General features: G+C 40.1%; 1 protein-coding gene across 8 annotated transcripts in view; it reads right to left on the bottom strand.

The window, feature by feature from the left end:
* Positions 1-24630, bottom strand: part of qkia (QKI, KH domain containing, RNA binding a) — a 109402-nt gene that overhangs the window by 64551 nt on the left and 20221 nt on the right. For all 8 annotated transcript variants that reach the window (XR_006315641.1, XR_006315643.1, XR_006315642.1 and 5 more), the window contains exon 2: positions 18460-18602. Coding sequence is in view for 5 of the 8 variants with exons in the window: in XM_043717412.1 (XP_043573347.1) it covers positions 18460-18602 (143 nt within the window). In the remaining 3 variants the exon portion in view is untranslated. The remainder of the gene's footprint in view (positions 1-18459; positions 18603-24630) is intronic.

Genomic DNA, 24630 nt, shown 5'->3' with positions numbered 1-24630 from the left:
ACGTTTCGGGCATAAGCCCTTCTTCAGGCCCTTCCTGAAGAAGGGCTTATGCCCGAAACGTCGATTCTCCTGTTCCCTGGATGCTGCCTGACCTGCTGCGCCTTTCCAGCAACACATTTTCAGCACTGATTGTAACAGTCACCCAGTATGTATATTGCCTTATCGGAACTCTCATCTCTGTAAAATAACTATAATTCATTAAGAAACTACTCTTCCAAAGAAGACCATGAACTAATGTCTCTGTGCACATGGGAGATCGTTCTCTCTCCCTCCAGGGCTCGGAGGGAAGAAGGAGGTAAAACTACTGTCTGAGCTTTTTGCTCCGACTTTGGGGGGAGAAAACAGAATGGCACTTACATTGTGCACTAAAAACTTTGTTGCACTGCCTTTTGAAAACTTAGGTATGATGCAACTGATTCTAACCACTTCACTGATTCCATCTTCAAAAAAATCTGCCAAATGGTTTTATAAAAGGGAAAAGGCATGTTGAATCAGCCCAAAATCAGAGGGGATGGGGGAGGGGTAGAACATGATCGAGATCAATAAAATTATGAAAGGCTTAGGGAGGGTAGACAGGAAGAAACTTTTCCACTTGGAGGGATCAATGACTAGGAGACATGATTTTAAAAGGTAAGGGCAGAAAGCTTAGAAGAGATGAAGGGAAAAAGTTTTGAATCTGGAACGCACTGCAAGTGTGTGTTAGAGATAGAAACCCGCATGACATTTAACTATTGAGAAGTGAACATGATGCAAAGGCAGAGAGTTTTGGGCCAGTGTTGAAGAACTAGATTAGAACAATTAGGTAGTTGTTTTTGACCAACAACTACATAATTGGACTGAAAGACTTTTTCCTATTAGCTCACTGACATTATCATAAACACCTGGAACTGAACCTCATGTTAGGTTCAATCACTTCCAACTTTATGAAAAATCAGGAGGCCAAAGACCATCTGAGGCGCTATGCACAAGAAAGCTTCCTCCCATCCAGAAATCCACCTATGTAGTATATCAAATCTTTAACTGTGGGCAGCACATAGATCTAAACTCAAATTTCACCAGTGCACAGGGAACACCGATGGCCCAGTGCCAACGTGCTCAGTGAAAGAGCTAAATTGCACGTGAAAACAAATTTTAAAAAAGAGAGAATTCTAGGCTGGCTTTTACTAAATTTAGCACAGCTACTTTTCATATTTTGCTATATCCCTTTCCTGATGTTTAAATTTGACTGTTTCTTTTTGGTATTCTCAGCCAGTCTCAGTCAACTGATTATTAAATTCAACCTGCTGCAACAATTTTTCAGACCAGCACAAAGAACACCTATCTTCCAGTCTGCCTGCCTAGCTACTGGAGACGATAATGCCAACATTGGAATTCTGCAATGTCACAGCATGGTGGTGACTGACATTTCTACATACTGCAGTCTGACCAAGTATCAGGTTTATATTCCACATTTAATAGCTGAAGTGTTATAACCAACTTCCAATTTACAAAAGAACACCCAACTAAACAGTTTTTCCAGAAACCCAGCCTGCAAGACATGGACTAACCAATTGCTCTCATTTCCACTGTATACACACACTAACCGCAGTCTACTTGAATAGGAAATACTGAGGGATATTCCCCATTGATCAATATAGAGGTCATTAAACTCTATGAATAAAAAGCTACAGAAAACTAGCTTGCAAACAAACAAAAACAAACATGGTTCAAACAGGGTCAATTTAGCTCTCCAAATGTAATAAACGAAAATATTATGTATGACGAATGACATGGTTGAGCCAGATGTAAATCGAGCTGTTACCTATGAAAGGTTTGCAATTAATGCTTTTAAGTGGGGAAAAGGGGAGCCCTCTACAGTAAAGAATTCCAGAGATTCAATATCCTCTGCAAAGATATTCCTCATCATTAGTCTCAAACATGCAACCTATTAGAGATTAGGCCCTCTTGTCCACATTTATCCTGCAAGTTCCACTTAAAATCTTGTATACAGCTGTTTCTCATTGTTCTGAGTATAGGCCCAAACAATTCAAGTCTGTAAAGGAGTCTCTCCGTACCCGATATCAGCCTCAAAACATTCTCTGGAGTACTTCCAATGCCAGTGTATCATTCCTTAGATGAAAAAGGGCACCAAAACAATTGTTCACAGTATTCCAACTGTGGTCTGATTAGTGCCTTGTATAATTTTAGCTAATTTTTAAAAAATACTGTATTCTCTTTGAAATAAAACCAACACCCTATTGGCTTTCTCTACTACCTGCTGAATCAGGATGCTAGCTTTGTGATTCAGGCAAGACGACGCCCAAGTCCCTGTGTTCTGTAGCCACATTTAGCTCCTCTATTCTTCGATTTGTGAATCAAAATACCTACAGGGCAAACAGAGCTCAGTCTGTACCAACCTCTTCGGTGCCTGGTAATAACTCAAGTGATAATTACCTGTCACCATGATGTCCAGTTCTTCTCACTAAAGTACATAATCTAATGTTTTCCCATGTTATATTCCACCTGTTAGTTGCCCTACTTCAAAAACCATGGGCTCTTACCTTAAGGTACCATAAATGAAGCTACTTATCAAACGTCTTTTAGAATATTGCATACAACTCTGGTCACCCTATTGGAAGATTATGTTGTTAAACTAGAAAAGGTTACAGAACAAATCTACAAGGGATTTCTTTTATGGCAGGGGATAGGAAGGAGATATGCTGGGGTTATTTTAGTTTAGGATACCTGGTCAGCATGGACAAAAGGGTCTGTTTCTGTGCTGTTGTACTATGACTAAACATTGCATCCACTATTTCACCTTTATCCTGATCTCTCTGATATGATTTCACCTTTAAGAAGCCACAATGGCTCTGCCTCATCATATAACTCACTTCTAAATATGCTTACATTTTTTTAGAATAACCTTTTTACATTTTCCAAATAATGGATGTTAAAGGTAACTGGCCTATAGTTGTCTGTTTTTTGTCTCTTTCCTTTTTAAATGAAGGCATTACATTGCTGCCTCAGCATCAGGAACCTGGGGTCGGTTCTAGCCTTGGGCAATTGTCTGTATAGAGTTTGCATCTTCACCCAGTGTCTGCAGGGCTTTCCTCTGTGTGCTGTCATTTCCTCCCCAGCCCAAAGATGTGCAGGTTAGGTGAATTCACCATGCTAAATCAACCCAGGAAGTTAAGTTGTCCTATTAAATACTTCTCTCAAGCCAGCGGCCTCCATTGCAGCAGCAGTGAGAGCATGGAGCAGGGGCTCCTGGGAAGCTAAATTTCCCTCTTAAGGCTTCTCATGAATAGGCGGAGTGAAGGCTCAACAGTAGTGGACACTGGCACAGGAATTGCTGGGCACGTGAACTGATATATTCAGGCTGTGAGTAAACTAGATACACTACACATGTAGTATCTCCCACCCGCTGTCCTCCTCTAACCAAAACAAAAGACCTTACCAACCCTCCAGACATGGTAAGGATTTTTCTCAGTTTATCCAATTTCTCTTGGCACTTTAGAGCAGAGGGGATAAGAGGCTAGGGCAGTTGCATTCTCCTCTTACAGGACGTGGGAGCCAAGGGTCACCACTGGTGTTCTGGCTGACTTCACCTGCAAGAAGTGCACCCTCACAGATTATGTTAAGGAACTGGAGCTGGATGAACTTCAGATCATTTGGGAGTCCAAGGAGAGGAGTTATAGATGTAATCACACCTAAGTTAGAGGACAAAGATAGCTGGGTGACCGTCAGGAGAGAGAAAGAGGGCAGGAGAAACTGAATATGCAGATCGTGCAGGGACCCCCTGTGGCTGTTCCCTTCAATGATAGGTATACTGTTTTGGGGTTTCTGGCACCAGGCATGGCCCTGTGGCTCAGAAGGGGAGGGGGAAAACAGGAGAGGCAAGAGTGATAGGCGATTCAAATAGTGACAGGAACAGACAGGAGATTGCAGTCACAAGCAAGACTACTTGATGGTATGTTTAACCTCATGGGTGCCAAGGTCAGGGATGTCTTGGATCGAGTCTACAGGATTCTTAAGAGGGAGAGCAGCCAGAAGTTGTGGTACACAATTTGTGTTGATGACATAGGTAGGGGAAGGGAGGACGACATGGAGAAATATAGGGAGTTAGGTTGGAAGCTAGCAAGCAGGACGAGAAGATGAGTATTCTCAGGCTTGCCACCAGTGGCACGTGCTAGTGAGACTAAGAACAGAGAGCGAGTGCAGATGAACATATGGTTGCAAGGCTGGTGTAGGAGGGAAGCTTCAGCTATGTGAATCATTGGAATACCTTCAGGGAGGGTGATAAATAGGAAGGACAGGTTGCACCTCAATTGGGAAGGGCACCAATATACTGCGCAGGTGGTTTGCGAAAGCTCTACGGGAGGATTTAAACTAGACTGGCAGGGGGCAGAAACCTGAGCTACAGGTCAGATGTATCTAGTGAACAGTCAGATAAAGTGCGCAGAGTCTGAGAGGAGGGATAGGCACAGGCACTTGATAAGGTAAAGGTACAGTCAGTATGATGGTTTGAAGTGTGTCTATTGTAATGCTAGTATCAGGAATAAAGGTGACAAACTCACAGCATAGATCAGTACTTTGAACTGATGTTATGACCATTAGAGATTTGGATATCATAAGGGCAGAAATGGTTGTTGGATGTCCAAGGTTCAGATGTTTCAAAAAGAATGGAGGAGTTGCATTGGAGAAGTGGCAGTGCTAATTAGGCATAATATCACAGCTGCAGGAAGGGAGATTGTCGAGGAGTCAGTATGGGAAAAAGTCAGAAACAGCAAAGCAACTGTCACTTTATTGGGAGTTTTCCACAGGACCCCCAGCATCAACAGAGACACAGGAGTAGATATTGGGAGACAGATTTTGGAACGCTGTAGAAGTAATAGGGTTGTTGGCATGGGTGACTTTAACTTCCCCAATATTGATTGGAACCTTAGTTTATGTAGTCTTGCTTGTGACCACAATCTCCTGTCTGTTCCTGTCCCTATTTGAATCGCCTATCACTCTTGCCTCTCCGGTTTTCCTCCTCCCTTTCTGAGCCACAGGGCCATGCCTGGTGCCAGAAACCCCAAAACAGTATACCTATCATTGAAGGGAACAGCCACAGGGGGTCCCTGCACAATCTGCATATTCAGCTTTTTTCAAGTGTGGCCAGGGTGGGTTCGTGACACAATATGTAGATGGGCCAACTAGAGGGGAGGCCAGACTGGATTTGGTACTTGGCAACAAACCATGCCTGGTGTCAGAGCTCTTGGTGGGAGAGCATTTCAGTGTTAGGGATCACAACTCCCTGATCTTTACTATACTCATGAAGAGGGATAGGAGCATTCAGTACAGCAAAGTATTTAACTGGGGGAAGAAAATTACAATGCTTAGGCAGGAACTGGGGTACCTAAATTGGGAACAGATGTTCTCAGGGAAATGCATGACATAGGGGTGTTTAGGAAGCACTTGTTGATAGTGGGACAAACCTGTCTAGCACTGAGGCAAGGAAGGGATGGTAGGTTGAAATAACCTTAGGTGACAAGGGATGTGGAACATCTAATCAAGAGAAAGAAGGAAGCTTAAGACTGAGGAGCCAAGGATCAGACAGAGCTTTACAGGGTTACAGGTCGCCAAGAAGGAAGTGAAGAATGGACTTAGGAGAGCTAGAAGCGGTTATGAAAGAGCTTTAGCAGATAGGATTAAGGAAAACCCTAAGGTGTTCTACACTTATAAGGAACAGAATGGCCAGACGAAGGTAGTACCAATCAGGGATAGTGGAGGGAACTTGCGCCTGGAGTCAGAGGAAGTGGGGGAGGTCCTTAATGACTACTTTCCTTCAGTATTCACTATTGAGAGGGACCTTGACATTCAAGGACAGCATGAAACAGACTTCTGCGAGAACAGTTTGATGTTAGGAAGGAGCATGTGCTGAAAATTTTGAAAAACGTAAGGATTGATAAGTTATCGAATCAAATGGGATATACCCTAGGTTACTACTAGAAGCGAGGGAAGAGATTTCTGCATTTTTTGTGATGATTCTTGCGCCCTCACTGTCCACTGAAATAGTGCCAGATTATTAGAGGGTGGCAAATGTTACTCCCTCGTTCAAGGGAATCGGGATAATCCTGGGAATTATAGACCAGTTAGTCTTAAATCAGTGGTGGGAAGAGGATTGGAGAGAATTCTGAGACTGATTTATGAATACTTGAAAAATCAGTTTGATTAGAAATAGTCAACATGGCTTTAAGGGGCAGGTCCTGCCTCTCTAACCTTATTGAATTCTTTGAGGATGTAACTGAACACTTCAAAAGGCAGAGCAGTGGATGTGGTGTATATGGATTTTAGCAAGGCGTTTGATAAGGTTCCCCATGGTAGGCTTATTCAGAAAGCAAGGAGGCACAGGATACAGGGAAATCTGGCTGTCTGGATACAGAATTGGCTGGCCAATGGAAGGGTGGTGGTAGATGGAAGTACTCAGCCTACAGCTTAGGTGACTAGTGGTGTTCCGTAGGGTTCAGTTCTGGGACCTCTACTCTTCGCGAATTTTATAAATGACTTGGAAGAGTAGGTTAGTAAGTTCACCAACAACACAAAGCTTTGAGGAGTTGTGGGTAGTGTGGAGGACTGTGTAGGTTGCAACAGGACATTGACAGGATGCAGAACTGGGTTGATAAGTAGCAGATGGGAGTTCAGCCTGGGGGAAAAAAAAGTGTGAAGTCATTCACTTTGGAAGGTCAAATTTGAATGCAGAATGCAGGGTTAAAGACAGGATTCTTGGCAGTGTGGAGGAACAGAGGGATCTTGGGGTCTATGTTCAGAGATCCCTCAAATGTGCCACCCAAGTTGATAGGGCTGTTAAGGTGGTGCATAATGTGTTGGCTTTCATGAGCAGGGGAACTGAATTTAAGTGCAGTGAGGTTATGATGCAGCTCTATATCGCCCCGGTTAGACCACCCTAGGAATACAGTGTTCAGTTCTGGTCACCTCATTATAGGAAAGACATGGAAACTTTAGAGACTGTACAGAGGAAGATTTACCAGGATTAGATTAGATTAGATTACTTTACAGTGTGGAAACAGGCCCTTCGGCCCAACAAGTCCACACCGACCCGCCGAAGCGCAACCCACCCATACCCCTACATTTACCCCTTACCTAACACTACGGGCAATTTAGCATGGCCAATTCACCTAACCTGCACATCTTTGGACTGTGGGAGGAAACCGGAGCACCCGGAGGAAACCAACGCAGGCACGGGGAGAACGTGCAAACTCCACACAGTCAGTCGCCTGAGGCGGGAATTGAACTCGGGTCTCAGGCGCTGTGAGGCAGCAGTGCTAACCACTGTGCCACCGTGCCGCCGGATGTTGCCCGGACTGGAGGGCACGTCTTAAGAAAGACTGAGGCAGCTAGGGTTTCTCATTGGAGCAAAAGGAGGATGAGAGGTGACTTGATAGAAGTGTACAAGATGTTGAGAGCCACAGAGTGAATAGCCAGAGACATTTTTCCCATGGTGCAAATGTCTATCACAAAGGGGCATAATTTTATAATGATTGGAGGAAGGTTTAGGGAAGATGTCAAAGGTAGGTTTTTTAAAGTATGGGGTGGGTGTGTGGAATGCACTGCCAGCAATGGTAGTTGAGTCAGATACATTAAGTGACTCTTGGATAGGCTGATCTTAGAGTAGGATAAAAGGCCAGCACAACATAGAGGGGCAAAGGGCCTGAACTGTTCTAGTATCCAGGGATGAGCAGGCTAGGTGAATCAGCCATGACAAATGCAAGGGGTTACAGGGACTTTGGGGGTGGGGGTTATCTCCACACTTGGGATTCTATGAAAAAAAGTGATCACCAATCAATTCTTTAGCATTTAAATGTGTGGAATGGCAGCAGCATCTGAAATGCAAAAAACTTTCCATGCAACTATTCACTATAAAGTTAAGAAGAAATGCAAAATTAGTGGCTATAAGCTATGGCAAACAATGCTTAGCTGAAATCAGATTTTAAATAAAGTTATCTTTTAGTACAAATGTCAACTCTATAGAAAGTAGTTTCAGATTGGACCTGCAGCAATCAACCATTCAAAAGCAGTTAGACTCCTTGACAGATTTTGCAAAAGATGTCTAACTAGTTTAACAAACTGTGCTAAGAGAAGTTTGTATAATGGTGGATGTTTAACAGTACACAAAGCCTATAGGCAGAATCATTTACAATTCTATACATTAAAGGCATGAAGAAAATCAAACACAACAGCAATGAAGAATAAAAACTTGAATTCAAGTGGGAGTCAGGTCACAGATATTCATTATAATCTGGTAATTGCCAACTTTTTCTAGTTTTAAGTCATGAATTGAAAGCTCTCACACAGATACTGCCTGATCTGCTATTTCCAGGATTTCTTCTAGAAATTCCACAGCAAAATTAGAGAATAATATAGATGAACTGTTAATCTAGATTCTTCCCCCTCTTTGAACAGTCAGCTTTTTTCCCCATACACTTTCTACCTATACCATCTAAGATACCAGCGACAAAACCTTAAGGTGCTGAATAGGCTTAAATGTCATTAATAATGTTTAGAAGGAATCGCATATCTTTACAGTGCCTTCACATAATACCCTAGATCTACTAACATCGGTTGACTGCCTCCAGGACATGTACCTTTTCACAACTTTGGAAATCAAAAATAAGTTTGATACAAATTCAATTCAAGGTCACCAGTGCCAAAATAACAATTCTAAAAAATAACTGGTGATAAACACAAAAAAGCTCATGGGGATCAAAATTGCAGTGTTGCAAATTCATGCAGTGACAGGAATGTTCGAGGAGATATATTTCTGTTTGTGAATCAGTCTACTTATTACTAATTGTAAAAGAAAAAGATTTTCTAAATAGGGATTTGAAAGATATTTTACAAACTCAGTAGCTTGCATATTCCTACAACCACAAACAATTTTCATGCAAAAAAGAAAACTGAAGACTACACATGCAACACTTTTAGCCCCACCATACCTAACTACTAATTTCAAATGTGTTTTAATTAAATTTCAACAAGCAGATAAGCCTTCACAAAATGTTTGACTTAAGAACCTGAGCAAGGAAAATCCAGGCTCCTGATTTCAAATGACCAATCTCAAAAAGGAGGACAAGTCTCCCCACTGCAGCTTTTTTCTCATGTCCCAATTATGCAGATCTTCAAAATGAACATTGCTCAGACAGAAGGAAAATGAATTCATATTTCCATTATCTGCAGCAAGCTCCCTTGATTTTGGAAGAACAAACCTAAGTCAAAGTTTTAGCATGGTATGCTACATGGACATAAAGGCTGCATTATTTTCAGTCACGTTAGATAGGTCAAGAATGCTTGCTCAGATGAGATGCACCTCATAACTGGTTAGTATTTGCTACAAGATCAAACTGTCTGCAAGAGAAACTGAAATGTCTTACACAAAAAAACTGACCAACAATTTCTCAAATCTGATACAACTCCCTGCAATATACTTTTCTGGTCTGGGGTCAATCAACTGCTCTTCCCCATAACTTACATTTAGCCTCAAGTGACTGATTCAGTAATAATTTATCAACTACAAAGCTAAACTTTATTAAATAATTTCAATTCACAGCTTGAATGTACAGCAACACCTTAGTATTTATTAATGCAACCAAAGCTGACTTGATCATCAGGAGCTCCAAGTAAATAAGACACAGTCAAGCAAAATGAGAAATTTGTCATGTTAAATTATTTGGAGAAAATCAACTACATTGAGTTTTCAAAAGTAACTATTTGTGATTTTTATAAGTCTGTGATACAAGTTTATTTTATTCTTCTTATTCCACTTATGCTCCAGAGCCCCACATATTTACCACCATTCTTTACCTTCTCAATCTTGTTGACAATGGTCATTCTATGAGGAAGGGGAAAGATGCAAAGCAGTAAGAAATGCTCAAGCATCCTTAAATCAGAGGCTGAGATAGCACTAGAATTTGAATAGTGCTAATCACACAATGTTGTTCATTACTTTATCTTTTAGTGAGAAAAAAAGTGATCCGTTACAGGTCTAATGAAAAGTGCAAACAGATGGTTCAAAACAGTTTGATAGATTGCGGTAGTGAGCCAAATGCTATTCAGAATGCTTCCTCCACCAAGAGGAGGTAGATTAACTTCCATTTGAAGTCCATAGGTATTGACCGACTTCATTCTGTACTAGATGATTCTAACATTTAATGCCAGGCTAAAGGCAAGCGCATCAAATTTACATGGCTCATGCAGGAAGTCAGTGGTTAACCCATACTGTGATTAGAAGTACAAGTCAATAATAGAAACAACTTTCAAAAAACAAAAATCACCACAGGCTTCAAATCTGGAAACCCAATGCATTCCCAGAGAAAGACTTCAAAAATCTGCTAACAACATAGCTCAAAATAATCTGGCAAATGTGTGCAGTGTATACAACATGCCACAGCTTTACTCTCTTCTCCCAACTAAAAATATCCCAATAACATCTTGTGGAATATTTTAATATTTTAAAGCATGCCAAATAAAATTAGAATTCAGTACAAGCTCTTTAGCAAAAATCAGTGAAACCCAAAATGCTTCCTACATTTCCAAAAAACTAACCACATACCCATACAGGCCTTTAGTCAGGCAGGCTTGTCGTGTTTGATTAACCAAACTTTAGCCAGAGTCATATTGTAATATGAAAAAAAAGAGGGAACATTTGATTTAAGGGAGTGCATTAAAATATTACATTTTCATGTAGCGTCTAGATTTTAAGAAAAGAGTCCAGTCGCATTTGCAGCTTTACTTTGCTTTATAATTGAACAATTTTGTGTCTTTCAGATTTGTCCTTTTAACCGTCAGAAGATAATTGATGTCAAAACATATCAACAAATCACGAACAAGATTTAACATGACAACATTAGCTGAATGTAATTTTTTGACTTGAGCAAGGTCCTCATCCCATTTCCTTGTGCACATTAAAACTTTTCCATAAAAGTCCAAACTAGATTTGAGATGCAACTCAGCAAATCTAACTGTTCTCCACATATTTGTAAACCAAAACCTATTCCAATCGGATGGATAAAAGGATTTATATCTTAAAATTGTTCTGTACACCCCTCAAAGTCTATAATGTATCACAATATTTTTTCCTAACCCCTGAATGCATTGTCTGTAATCAGGATGACATATTTAAAGCAAATAAAATGGTCGTTTATTGTTTTACCATGTCTTTTTGAAGGTATCACCCCTTATCTCACTGGTCAGTACAAATGCAATAACTTCGTTTTCATAGATCTACTAAAACTATTCAGGTGGATAAGTATAGTGAAACAGTCCTAGATATTTATCAGAGGCTGCAGAATAGCAAAATATAGAAAATGAATTACATTTTGCATTTAAGGCTGTAACCTTCATACTATCATGCAAATCATGGCTAAAAACATTCAAGTCAAGATCAGGCAATTAAAATAAATGAAAGTGAGGGAGACAACTTAATTTTTTTATTTAACCTATTTTTCTAATCAACCGGTTCAGAGATTTATTACACATTTAGAATAAGGAACAATACAGCACATGAAAAGGCCATTCAGCCCTCAAAGCTTGTGCTGACATTTTGCCCTTCCACACTACTTTTCATTTGCAGAATCCATACCCCTCTATTCCCTTCCTATTCATGTATTCATCAGGTGTTTCTTGAATGCTGCTATCCATCAGAGGTTTCCACCACCTCTGGCAGCACATTCCAGGCAATCACTGCCCTTCATGTGAAAAATCTTACCTTGCACATCTCAAACTTCACCCCAACTCTCTACCACGTTTCTCCTCCAAGCCTCCCAACACTTCAAACCCATGTCCCCTAGTTATTAACTCCTCCACCCTGGGGAAAAAAGCCTCCTACTTTCCATGCCATTCACAACCTTATAAACTTCTATCAGGTCACCCATCAACTTTCTGCGTTCCACTGAAAACAAACCCGGTCTATCTTTTCTTCATAGCTAAAATCCCCCTATAACCAAGCAGCATCCTGGTAAACCTTTTCTGTACCTTCTGCTATGCATCCACATCCTTCTGGCAGTATGGTGAGCAGAACTGTAAGCAATATTCCAGGTTTGGCCTAACTAAAGTTCTATAAAGCTGCAGTGTAACTGTCTGTCCTTATACTCAATGACCCTTCCAATGAAGGCAAGCATGCCACAGGCCTTTATTTTTTAAACTACCTTATCTACCTGCATTGCCACCTTCAGCTGTGGACCCACACACCCAGATGCCTCAGCATATCAATACTCTTAAAGGCTCTGCCATTCACTGCATATCTTTCTATCTGTACTTGACCTTCCCAAATGCATCAGCTCATTTGTCCAGATTCAACTCCATCTGCCATTTTTCTGCCCATGCCTCCAACTGATTTATATCCTGTATCCTGACAATCCTCACTCTCCACAACTCCAATTTTTGGATCATCTGCAAGATTACACCAGCTGTTTTCTTCCAATTCATTTATGTAGGCCACAAAGAGATCCCAGCTCTGATCCCTGTGGAACACTAGCCACAACCCCCCCATTCCAAAAAGCATCCTTCCACCACTACCATCTGTCTCTCTGACAGAGCCAGTTCTGTATCCATCTTGCTGACTCACCCCTAATATTACGTGACTTCGGTTTCTGCACCAGTCTGCCATGAGGGACCTTGTCAAAGACTTTACTGAACTCCATGGAGACAATCACTTTTCCCTCAACCATTTTTGTCACATCCTCAAAAAACTCAAGTTAGTAAGGCACTACTTTCCCCTCTGGAGCAGGTGGAACTTTGATCCAGGCCTCCCAGTACAGGGGCAGGAACTCTGTCACAAGGCAACCCAACAAAGAATAGTTTGCAAAGTCGTCTGCTTATCTATGTAGGTGAAATTGCAAATCAAGCTAACCTAAAATCTATTCAGCAGCTCACCATGCAATCTACTTTAGAAACCTGCATCAGCCAGGTTTGATTAGTAGGAAACATCTGTACTACCATAGTCCAATACAATCACCAGAAATACAAATATTTCAGTCAAATTAAGGGTTTATAGTTGTTTTTCTTTCCCCAGCCTCAAAACTAGAAGAGCTCAAACTCAAGTCACAAGTAACCATTTGGCACCTTGCCCAACAGCAATTTTTAAGCAACTACTTACCCACTGGAGACATTACAGCTGAAATAAACAGTACCCTCGGAATGGAATCGGGACAATCAGAAACATTAATCCATTTACCTTGTTGATTAATCTGACTTAAGGGTTATAAAATACAATTTTGCAGAATCCAGCTGAGAACAGTTAACTCAATACATTAAAATCAAGCCTAGGCTTGTGGTAGTGGTAGTGTCCCTACCCTGGAATGGAAAGTCTGGGTTCAAGGCCCACTACAGAGGGGTGTAAATTCTCTGAACAGGTTGATTAGAAAAATAGGTTAATTTCGCGTGTGGAACTCTTGTGGTGCAGTGGTACAGCCCTTGCACTTGGAGGTTTGGGCTCAAGACCCACCTGCTCCAGAGGTGTGCAACATCCATGAACAGGTTAATTAGAAAAAAAAAGTTAAATAAAAGTTTAAAAATTAAAGTCAAGCCTGAGCCCTCGTGTCATTGTGATAGAGTCCCTACCACTGGACCAGGAGGTCCAAGTTCAAGAGGCACCAGAGGCATAGAATCTCTGAACAGGTTGAAGAAATAGGGTGACACCAGTTTTAATGGCCTCTTTTGGCAGTAATGTTGCCCTACCCTGGATCAGGGGTGCCTGAGTTCAAGTCCCACCTATTCCACAGGTGTGCACTAACATCTCTGAACATGTCGATTTGAAAATAAATTTAGAATCAAGCCTAGGTACGTGTAGTGCAGAGGTAAAGCCCCTGGATTAGGCAGCTTGGTTTCAAGGTCCGTCTGCTCCAGGAGAGGTGTAATAACATCCCTGAATAGCTTGATTCAAAAGTAAGTTTAAATCAAGGCTTGCTAATTCAGGAATAGTTTCACCACAAATGCAAAGTGGACTATTTATGCAGTTTACAAAATCATTAACATTCACAAATATGTCTGAAAATATGCCCATCCGCTCAAATAAATCTAATCCTTAAGAGAGCAAATATTTTGAATTTGCACCAGTATGAACTTGGTATCAGTTTGGGCAGCTGTTTCAGTCTTGTAATTTGGAAGATCTGGGGACAAACACCATTGCAGCATCTCAAAGTTATAAAGCAGACATTTCAGTCTGGAGAATGCAATCTTGTCAAAGCTGCCAAGGGAGTCTCTACTCAGCTTGACATAATAAACCCCAAGTACAGGTAGTTTATCAAGTACTATGGTCAAATCCCTTAAACAGCAAAATAATGCAGACTCTCATTCAAGAAATAAAATGTGATTATGTCACAAATTCTGTTGTACATGCCTTTAAAACATTGATTATACCTCAGTGGAAATTCATATTTGTGCACCACTTGAAGAGGAACGTTAAAGAACTGTGCGAAAAATAGCTGTCTTTGATACCATATTCTACTCCAAGAGCACCAATATTGCCTGCATTTTCCAGTTTATCAGTCACCGCACAAACGTCATTTCAGTACATCAGTCCATAACTAAATTGTTTCTGCAAATCTAACCATATATCTATCTGAAATCTCAAGTATGGCACACTTTTAAAGGTTCATCATGTTAATTCATGATTGCAGCTTCTTTGGTATGTAGATAACATCTCCATATCTGCTGTGCAATTTAATAGTCTACAACTGAATGCCAACAAAATCTTTGGGAACTTCATAGACATAGGCCTCAGATCCATGTGGCTACATTTTATGACATAGCTGCTGGCACACATGTTCAGCAGCTTTAGAAAAAGAAGTCAGTTAATCCTTTACTCCAAGTAACATTTCAATGCTGACTCATACATTTGGATGACCAGAATATTCACAACATTTTCAGTCCTGGCTCAATGTGTGGTAATGACAGTGATGGAGGGAAGAGTGCCCCTGAACAACAATCCCTTAAGAATCCTGAAAGGGTTGGGGAAGACTTATTTTGTAGTATCATACCAACTAGCAGATAATTATGCTTTGGAAGATGGAGCAAGGCAAGGATAAAGTGGAAACCTGCCCTTCCTAACCTAACATTATCACAGATTTGGAAGCAGGAAGGGATGATAGATGTACTTATATTGAAACAGAAGTCAAAGATCCTGTCAGACATGGCAAATACAAGTCTCTCCTGGGGAGAGCAAGCAAGTCACTTGCCATGGAGGTTACATTAGCAGGAAAGACATTAGCAGGACAGGAAAACTCAAAAGGAACGGTGTTCTTACAGGGAGGTGACAAGGCCAAAGGAAGGTCAACTTTTAGTGGATATGATAACAGATCTCTACAAACTAGACTTAGTTCAGACAAGTTGCAAAACAGAGAGGAGTTGACTGCATTAGGAACAAAAATAACAAATAGAATAGCTAAAGGGTCACCGGATTCTACATTAACTCCACTTTGCCTTCAAGTTGCCAAACCTAAGTTTTGCCAGCTATTTGTTTCAGATCTTCAAAATCTGTAGTGGTTTTATTCTCGTGACTGCTGTTTTCCAATGTATTGGAATCCATATGGCTGAAAATCCAAGTGGGACTGAAAGAAATAAATTAGTTTCATATCTTACAAAGAGGTTGACATCCCCATAAGTACTAGGAGAAAGTGAGGACTGCAGATGCTGGAGATCAGAGCTGAAAATGTGTTGCTGGAAAAGCGCAGCAGGTCAGCCTGAAGAAGGGCTCATGCCCGAAACTTTGATTCTCCTGCTCCTTCGATGCTTCCTGACCTGCTGCGCTTTTCCAGCAACACATTTTCATCCCTGAGTACATATGGGTTACCAAAACACCTTTTAGGTGGAAGGGGTGTTAAAGGACAAGTTGTTCAATGCAAAGGTCAGCCAAGCAGTAACTGGTAGGAACCAGTTGATCCATTTAAGAGGAGACACCTTGAGGCTCACTAGGTAGCAAGATTGATGTCCATGGTGAAGAGAAGACAATTAGGATTGAGAAACGAAGAACCATTAAAAAATTGTTACAAGGCATGGTGAGGCAGTAGCCTAGTAACATTATCACTGGGCTAGTAATCGCAAGGCTCAGGCTAATGATCTGGTGATGTGGTTTCAAATCTCATCTTGGGGGATGAGGTTTGAATTAAGAAAAATCTGGATTTAAAAAGCTGGCCTAATGGTTATCGTGTAACCACTCAATTGTTGTAAACATTCATCTGGTTCATTAAACCCAAGGAAAGAAGCTAGTTATTCCTACCCAATCTGTCCTGTGACTCCAGACCCCAAAGCAATGTGGTTAACTCTTAACTATCCTATGGCAATTTGGGATGGGCAATGAATCCTGAGCTAGCCAGCGATGACATCAAGAGAGAAAAAAAGGAATAAAAAAGGGACAAGGCGAGAGAGGGGGACAGAAAACAAAAGTAGAAACAATGACTGAAGTTATCAACTACAGTCAGCTCTGCTATAACACTAATTCTGTTCTCCTGCAATCCCATGTTAAGAAAATCATGTAATAGCAGCACGATTTAAATTAATGGGGCCGGAAATTGCGTTATAACCAATACAGGCTTTAAAGGCTTGGGCTTTAGAAACTGTCCTCAATTCATTAATGTTATATTGAATTTGCATTAACAAAACACACGTTACAGAAGAACTGCCTGTATGCTGACACTAGTTCTATTTTAAAGAAAACTTTACATTACCACAGGTTGTGCAATCATATGGCATCTCAAAAGAGGTATGGATCTACAAGTTCATTTCAAAATTAGTGCACCTTTACTACAAGTGAAGTGACAAAGCAAGATTTTAGGATATCCCAGGGGTTTGTCCTCCATTCAACCTCCAAAACAGTACACCATCAACACTCAGATTTCATCACTCTCTTCAGTATAATTATTAGCTGTATCATGGCCTCTTCATTGACTATGCCCTTCAGAAGTGAAATTAAATTTTGTTTATTTAAATTCTCTGCAATGCAGAGGCACAAATTATCCAGGAACACGTTCAAATTAACCACACAATTCAGGAATAGAAATACAAAATCAGATTGCCGTAAAAGCTCAACAGTTTCACCATTATCCTTCAGTAAAATAATTGTTTACATTTACTTCATCTGACCCGTGACAGCAACCAAAATGAGCATTAACTTTAACTACCACCTGAAAACATACTACAAATCACTCAGATGCAAAGCAATGCACCATCTTTTCACAATCGCTGACCTAGTCAGTAGACATACATCTCACGTGATTAAGAAAAAAACAAAGCAGGAGTCTGATTTATGGGGCCCAATTATCTGTGAATCACACAAGTCCCTTTCTCCTTTGCCACTGAAAGTTCAGCAGATATTGTACTGAATTCAAGATAATTTCTTTAGCCATTTCATTGCTTTCATTTGTACTTTATTTAATCACCAGATTCTCATGGTATTTTCCTTCACCCTGTAGATATCAGTCTGCATGTAGGCAACAATTCACTGCATTCTAACATGGTTGCAGTTTTACAACCAAATCACTGACAGACAAGAGTCAGTATTTTACATGGGATATACAGAGCAGAGGTACAGAGGACAAGTCTACTAGTCCTATGATCCAGAAAAGGGCAAACCAACAGCAATTGGGAATACATGGATCTAATTTTTAAAAACGTACAGTAAAAGCTGGCCCTAGAGGGGTGATAGCACAGGAAGCCAGGATTCAAGTCCCACCCTCTGCAGTATTGTGTAATAAACATCTGGACAAGTTGATCAGAAATAAAGGGTCTTATGGTGCAGTGGGGTAGTATTCCTACCTGAGGCAGGTGGTCTGGGTTCAATGCCCACTTGCTCAAGAGGTGTCATAACATATCTGAACAGGTTAATTACAAATATCTAAAAGATTGTGCCAGCTGCCTTTTCATTTCAATGCATTGAGTCAAAAGCTGCATACAATATCTAAATATCAATGGAAATATTTTTACAGCATGAATTTTGAAATTGTTTCCACAAGACTGTATACAAAGTTTTCAATAAACGCTTGTTTCAGAGTATGCCCTATTTATGAAGGCAGATGAGTACAGAGGAACCTTGATTATCTGAACAAGATGGGCAAGCAGTATTTAGTCCGGATAATTGATTGTTAAAATGATTCAATGCCTCTCCCCTGGGGCTCAATCCTTTTTCCTCACACTGCCTGCCTTTCTTCCTGTGTCTCAAGGCTTCTTTCTGAGCAGACACTTGTATATGAAGGACCTGCAGCATTGCTGAAGCCCCCAGCCTCACCCATCATTTCAATGGGATCGACACAGCAAGCACTTGCTAAGTTGACTCCCCATACAGGAGACTAGGCAGCAGCACATTGCCCATGAGCACCCCCTCACCCCCCACACCAACGCTCCTCTGTATATAGAAAACCTGTTAAATATTCCACAGCTTCTTCGAAAACAGTGTCTGACACACAAACGCCAAAAGAGAATACTTACATCTGGATACTCTTTCACAGGCACAAATAATTTTTCTTGTAACTGCATAATAGGTCCTATGGGTTCTGGTAGGTCCATTGGCAGCTTGTCCACAAGGCCATTCATTGTGTCAGTATACATGTCCTTTCTTACTCTGCTTATTTCTGTAAAAGAAAAAAGTCAAATTTTAAACTACTCAAAAGAGAAAGCTCAGAAACAAAAACAGTTTGATGTATCAAAGACAATAAAATCAAGCCTTCACAAAGCCAATTTTAGCTTGCAAGAGTGTCTATGGACAAAATATTGCATGGTGAAATCATGTCCCATTTGATGCTCCCAACAGCTTCATTAACACTCTCAGAAGTAATCTCCAGGCAGGTGACAGGATGGGAATGGTTTGCATTCAGTGCAGCTACATCCACAATCTTACAGTTCAATAACTGGAGACAAAACTTTAAATAACGCTAACCTGAATAAAGTGAGAGAACAACACCTCTTCGAAACATTTGATGTGACAGCACAAATTTGAGATTTTTAGTTGAATTTAGAACACCCAGTGGAAGTTAATGCAGTGTTGATGAAAATCAGACATAAAACCAAACTAAACTGTCACTAGCAAAGTCAGTCACAACACAAAGACCCCTTTGGTCCAAGTTGCCCTTGCCAACCAAGTTTCCCAATCTAAACCAGTCCCACTTGCCACAGTTTGGCCCATATCATTAAACCTTTCGTAGTCATTTCCTTATCCAAAGATCTTTAAATGCTGCAACTGTACCTACATCTACCACTTCCTTTGGCAATTCATTCCATGAATGAACCGCGCTCCGAAAAAAAATTGTCCTTCTGGTCCCTTTAAATCTCTCCTCTCACCTTAAATATATGCCCTCTAGTTGTGAATTCCCTCCACTTTAGCCATGTCCCTCATGACTTTATAAGCCTCCATAAAAAGGTAACCCCACAACTTATTCTCCAATGAACAAAGTCCCAGCCTATTCTTAACTCTAAGCCTTCAGTCCCAGTAACGTCTGGTAAAATCTTTTCTGAACCCCCTAATTAAACAACATCCTTCCGAATCAGGGTGACCAGAACTGCACTGTACTCTAAAAGTGGCCTCACCAACATCCTCTATTTCATACCACCCCTACATTTTGGAGGCAGGCCATTCAGCCCAATGAGTACACACCAATATTCCAGAGAGCATTCCACTCAGGCCTATCCCATCCCTATAACCCTACATTCGCCATGATTAATATAGCTAGCATGCACATGCCTGGACACGATGGGCAATTTAACATGGCCAATCCATTTAACTTGCACATCCTTAGATTGTGGGAGGAAGCCCACGTAGACTCCGGGAAAATGTGCAATAACCACAGTCACCAGAGGTTGGAATTGATGCTGGATCCCTGGACTGTAAGACAGGAGTGCTAACCAAACAGCCACTGTGCCAACCCTATACAACCTTAACATGACTTCCCAACTCCTATACTCAATTGTTTCACTAATCAAAGCAAGTGTATTAAACACCTTAATTACCTTGTATACCTGCGACAACTTTCAAATCTGAATCCCTAGATGCTTCTGTTCACTCTGAAAACAAACCAGTTCATAACCAGGATTAATCTGTGATGGACGTTCATCCCTGTGAACTAAGTCACTGGAATTCAAAGTAATTCCCACATCCATTCCCCTTCAGATCTTTAACTGGTCAAGCAACATATTCTACAACAAAATCTCTGGCCATTCCAGATATGATTTCAAGTAGTACCTTTTGAAGAAAGTGTAGTCAATCACAAAAATCAAGCATCCCAGTCAATTAATTGCAGTCATTTTGTAGATTTCCATTTTATAGGAAGGAGCCAATGTCACATTCCATATGGTAACCAAACAATTGTAAAGACTGGATGTTGCCTCAGATACATAGTATCAGCCTTAAAACGTTGATAAGAAATGTTTAAGAGCCTAAATACTCAAAATGATTGTCCAGTGTTTTCTTTATTCAAGATGGTGAGCCTGATAACTGAAGAGTCTACTCAAAGTCATGTTTAGAACATAAAGAGAACTGAGTACTCACCTGACCAATCACCACATTTATAAATCATTGATTAAAGAGTTTAGAGTTTACAAAAGCCTCAACAGAGTCACATCTATGCATGAAACGCAACTCAGGAGCATTTTATGCAGAATGTTAAGATGGAATTATGAAAACTATTTGGAATGGATCAAGCCCACAAAACAGTAACTGTGGTACATGTTGTTATGGCTACACACAAATGAAAGCCACTTATGATAACATCACCAGTAGAATCATCAATACCATGCTCTTTAACCCAGCACCATGGCCATGACCACAAATGGCAACTTGAACTGGCTACATTACATAAACCACTCAAATGCGAAAGGTTCATTTGGAGGATAATTCCTAACCAGGCAAATTCGCATTTTACCTTAAGCAGATAAACAGGAGTGGCCACCCAACATACTAAAACAATTGTACTTCATTGGAATTGTCACAATTTATAAATTCTTTGAAAATATGCTTGAGAGTGTGAGCAAGCCAGCTAACTCCAATAATACATGCAAACTCTTGGTTGGTAGGTGGGTTGGAAACTTCATTCAAAAATAGAAATATGGATTTTTCCCTTGCCAAAAGTTGCTTATAACAAGTCATGATTGACAAATGCAAATTTGGATTCTTCACTGAGCCAAACCTAAAACATACTACATTTCAATCTAACCTGGTCGAGAATTAGAATTTTGGATGCTTTACATTTCTAGCAGCCTTTAAGAAATTTGGCTTAGCAGTTATACCATCACAACCCTGGCTTCAAAATTTCTTTCAAGTCTAAATCATTTCATATTTGATACTTCAAAAGAATTATTCCACAATATTAGAGATGTGCTCAAGTTTCCAGTAAACAAAACCCATGTTAAGGTAAAATAACTACAGCATTTGTGGAAGAACACAATTGATCAAAATGTCTACAACTACAACCTTAAACATTAAAGTTAACAGCTCCCAACACATCCATTTCAGCAAGATTATCTCCTGCTTCAATTTGATAATTCCCAAAATAAGCCATCACGTGCAGCATTGAAAGATAATGTCAAGCCTTATCAAAAAAGGCAAAACAGTTAACATTCATTTAAAATAAAACTAATCTACAGAATGTGAAACCTAGTCTGCATGACATCCCAATCTCCCTTTGGGAAAAAAATGCATGTGCTTATCTTACTAATGGCACTAAAAGAATGTGAACGATAGGATACAAGTTTAATTCAATGCTAGTAGCACTAGACTGCATTTATCAAAGCAACTGTAAAATCAAGACTTCAAATCTACAAATACATTCCCAAGTGAAAATTAAAAGATGGAGTAAAAGGAGTTGTAATCTACTAGTAGGATTTAATTGTAGCAAATTCAGTTATGCTGTAGTACACCAGATCCCTGGTGTAGATAAACAAAAACCATTTCTAGTTGCATAACGCAGCATCAAACCAACTTAACATTGAAGTTACCGGCTTTCTGGGCTTTCAGCCTCTTGCCCCCATTTTCAAAGAAAAACATTTCAGATGGAAATCAGAACACAAAAAGAAATTAATTGGCAGCAGAATGTTAGCTATAGCACAGTAGTCTGCTGACTCTAAACTTCTTTCCTTTCCATAATTTGAACTCAAAAAAGGACCAAGATAAAACTGCAATAACCCTTAAAAAGCATCACTACATATGCTCGTTTGTGCAACCATACCTACCAAAAATACTTAGCAACTAAATGTTGGTGGTTAAACACGCCTAACTCTTCCATTAGGACAGTTATTTCCATGAAATAGGTAAAATTATGGTGGAATCCAAAAGACACGAGAAACCTCTTTTACTGTCCAGTGGAGATGCTAACTCTCCTGTCCGGCCTTTTGAGTTTCTATGGGTGGTTATAGAAAAGGCCTTTCAGTCTCAGTGGTAACTAAAGCTCAAATCAGAATATAAGATTTATTGGCATCAGCAAATCAAGACATATGCAGATTAAATAAGATCTGGAATTCAAGGATTACACATGGGTGTTAAGATTTAACCTTATGTACACCTATAACTTCCACAACTAAATGTTGCATACCATTGACCAACAAGGTCATAAAGCTTATCAGTTGTTTCTTCAGACCAGGAAAAAGAGCAAGACTGCATTCATCTTCCCCACTTTTCCATTTAGATTAATTGCATTCCAAAGTATGCATATAGCGAGCCTTAGGGAAGTCATGCATAAAGCCAGTAACTGAAAGGGGGTCAGGGGTAAAATTGGTCAATTTCAATACAAAAGTAAAACCATTCTCTCTTCATCAGCCTTTTTCAGGTTTCTCTGCTTCAAGCAATAATGTAATGAGAAAGTGAATAGCCACAAGAATCTCATTAAGTAAACACAAATATAAAGCTATTTTAATCAAAGGATTGCATCCCCTAGGACATTTCACAAAGAATAGAAACTAAACTTGGCCAAATAAATTAATCTGGGAGTCCAGAGGTACAATCAGCAAACTACCACAATCAAGGGAGAATACATTAAAAAATGTCATACTAGTCAGAATTAAATGAAATACCTGAACAAAAATCAAGTGCAAAAGCGAGCACTGGATACACCAGATGTACTAATGCTTAAACAAATATACATGTGGAAAGTACATATCCACTGTTCCAAAAACCCTATAACTAGGCTTTGCTACATTATTCTGTAACTACCATGGAGAATAAAGAGAATTTTGATGCAATGGGAACCACGTGATGTTCTGAAAGCAACTTTAATGCAAATACATTATTAGATCCCAGCACAGAACACAGTAGGTGAACAAGGAGAGAGAAAAAAAAATTGAACATCTGCCTACCAAATTTTCCAGTCGCCACATACATTTGCACTTGTCTAGGAGTGTTTATGTCACCGATTTCCAACATTTGGATTACACATTGAGACAATCTTAACACAAAATTGGTCAGACTCTGATACCAGCTCTAAGGATGCTATTGTCAAGAACCAACACAAGTACCCAATCAAGATCAATGTAAAAGCAGCTTCAATAGAAGTGATTAGATACTTAATCATTGCAATTCTTGTAAACGAGTAGAAATTGCTGGATACAGAGAAAGGAGACAGCCTTTGTAGTGAAAGTACTGAAGATTTTTCTGTCCTTCAAAATTTGAAAAAGGTTATTACACATGGTAAATCGTATGTATAACTGGGGATTAGAAATGGCTTGCTTATGAGAATTGCATTTTTATCTTCATCTGATGGAAGTCTCACAGGAAAGGTTGCCTATCCTACATTGCCATGTCAAGTTGGTGTGCTACCTTCTGCTGCAGGAAACACCAAATCATCTTTTTAAATTTGCTTCTGAAATCTTAATTCTCTACACAAATAGAAAACCTGCTTTTTTACATCCTCAGCACCTCTGGCTCAATTTTCTTCCACAAGCAACTAGTCACGTGCACTTCTTTTAATTGAGTACACTGAACCCATGGCTCAGAATGACATCCTCTGCACTCGGGAGCCCAAATGTAAATTAGACAACTGCTTTAAGGAATATTTCTTCCTTCTTGCAAGCATCGTCCCAAATACCGTCATTTTAATTCCACAGTAGAGTGTGGTGCTAGAAAAGCACAGCCGGTCAGGCAACATCCAAGAAGCAGGAGAGTCAGCGTTTAGGGCATAAGCCCTTTAAATCGGGAACATTCCTGATGAAGGGCCTATGTCCGAAATTCTACTGCTCCTTGGATGCTGCCTGACCTGCTGTGCTTTTCCACACACTCAACTCTGATCTCCAGTCCTCAGTTTCTCCCATTTTAATTCCACACATTTCCTTGATCACCCTGCCAAAGTTCAACAGATCAGTTACTGTCAAGCTTTTTATGTGGCACTTCACAGCCTTCTAGACTCTGTTCAACAACAGACTATAAAAAACATACACCACCTCCCTTCATTGTTCCTTTTCTTTACACGTTTTTAAATTTTTGCTTTCAGAGCACACCTGCTCTAGCCACATCGGTTTCTTTTCCTGCTCCATCAACATTCTTGAACAAGACTGTCAATATCTACTCTACCAGTCTTTTTTTTATTTCTCACACCTTCCCCTTGTTCAAATTACATCTAATTTTTGCTAATTCCAGTAATGGTAACTCTTCTCTCAGATACTGTTTGTGTACTAACACAA

Source organism: Chiloscyllium plagiosum, chromosome 27 (assembly GCF_004010195.1).
Source record: "Chiloscyllium plagiosum isolate BGI_BamShark_2017 chromosome 27, ASM401019v2, whole genome shotgun sequence".
Classification (NCBI taxonomy): Eukaryota; Metazoa; Chordata; class Chondrichthyes; order Orectolobiformes; family Hemiscylliidae; genus Chiloscyllium; species Chiloscyllium plagiosum.
Note: the sequence above shows the minus strand (reverse complement) of the source record. Positions and strands in the feature narration are given on the sequence as shown.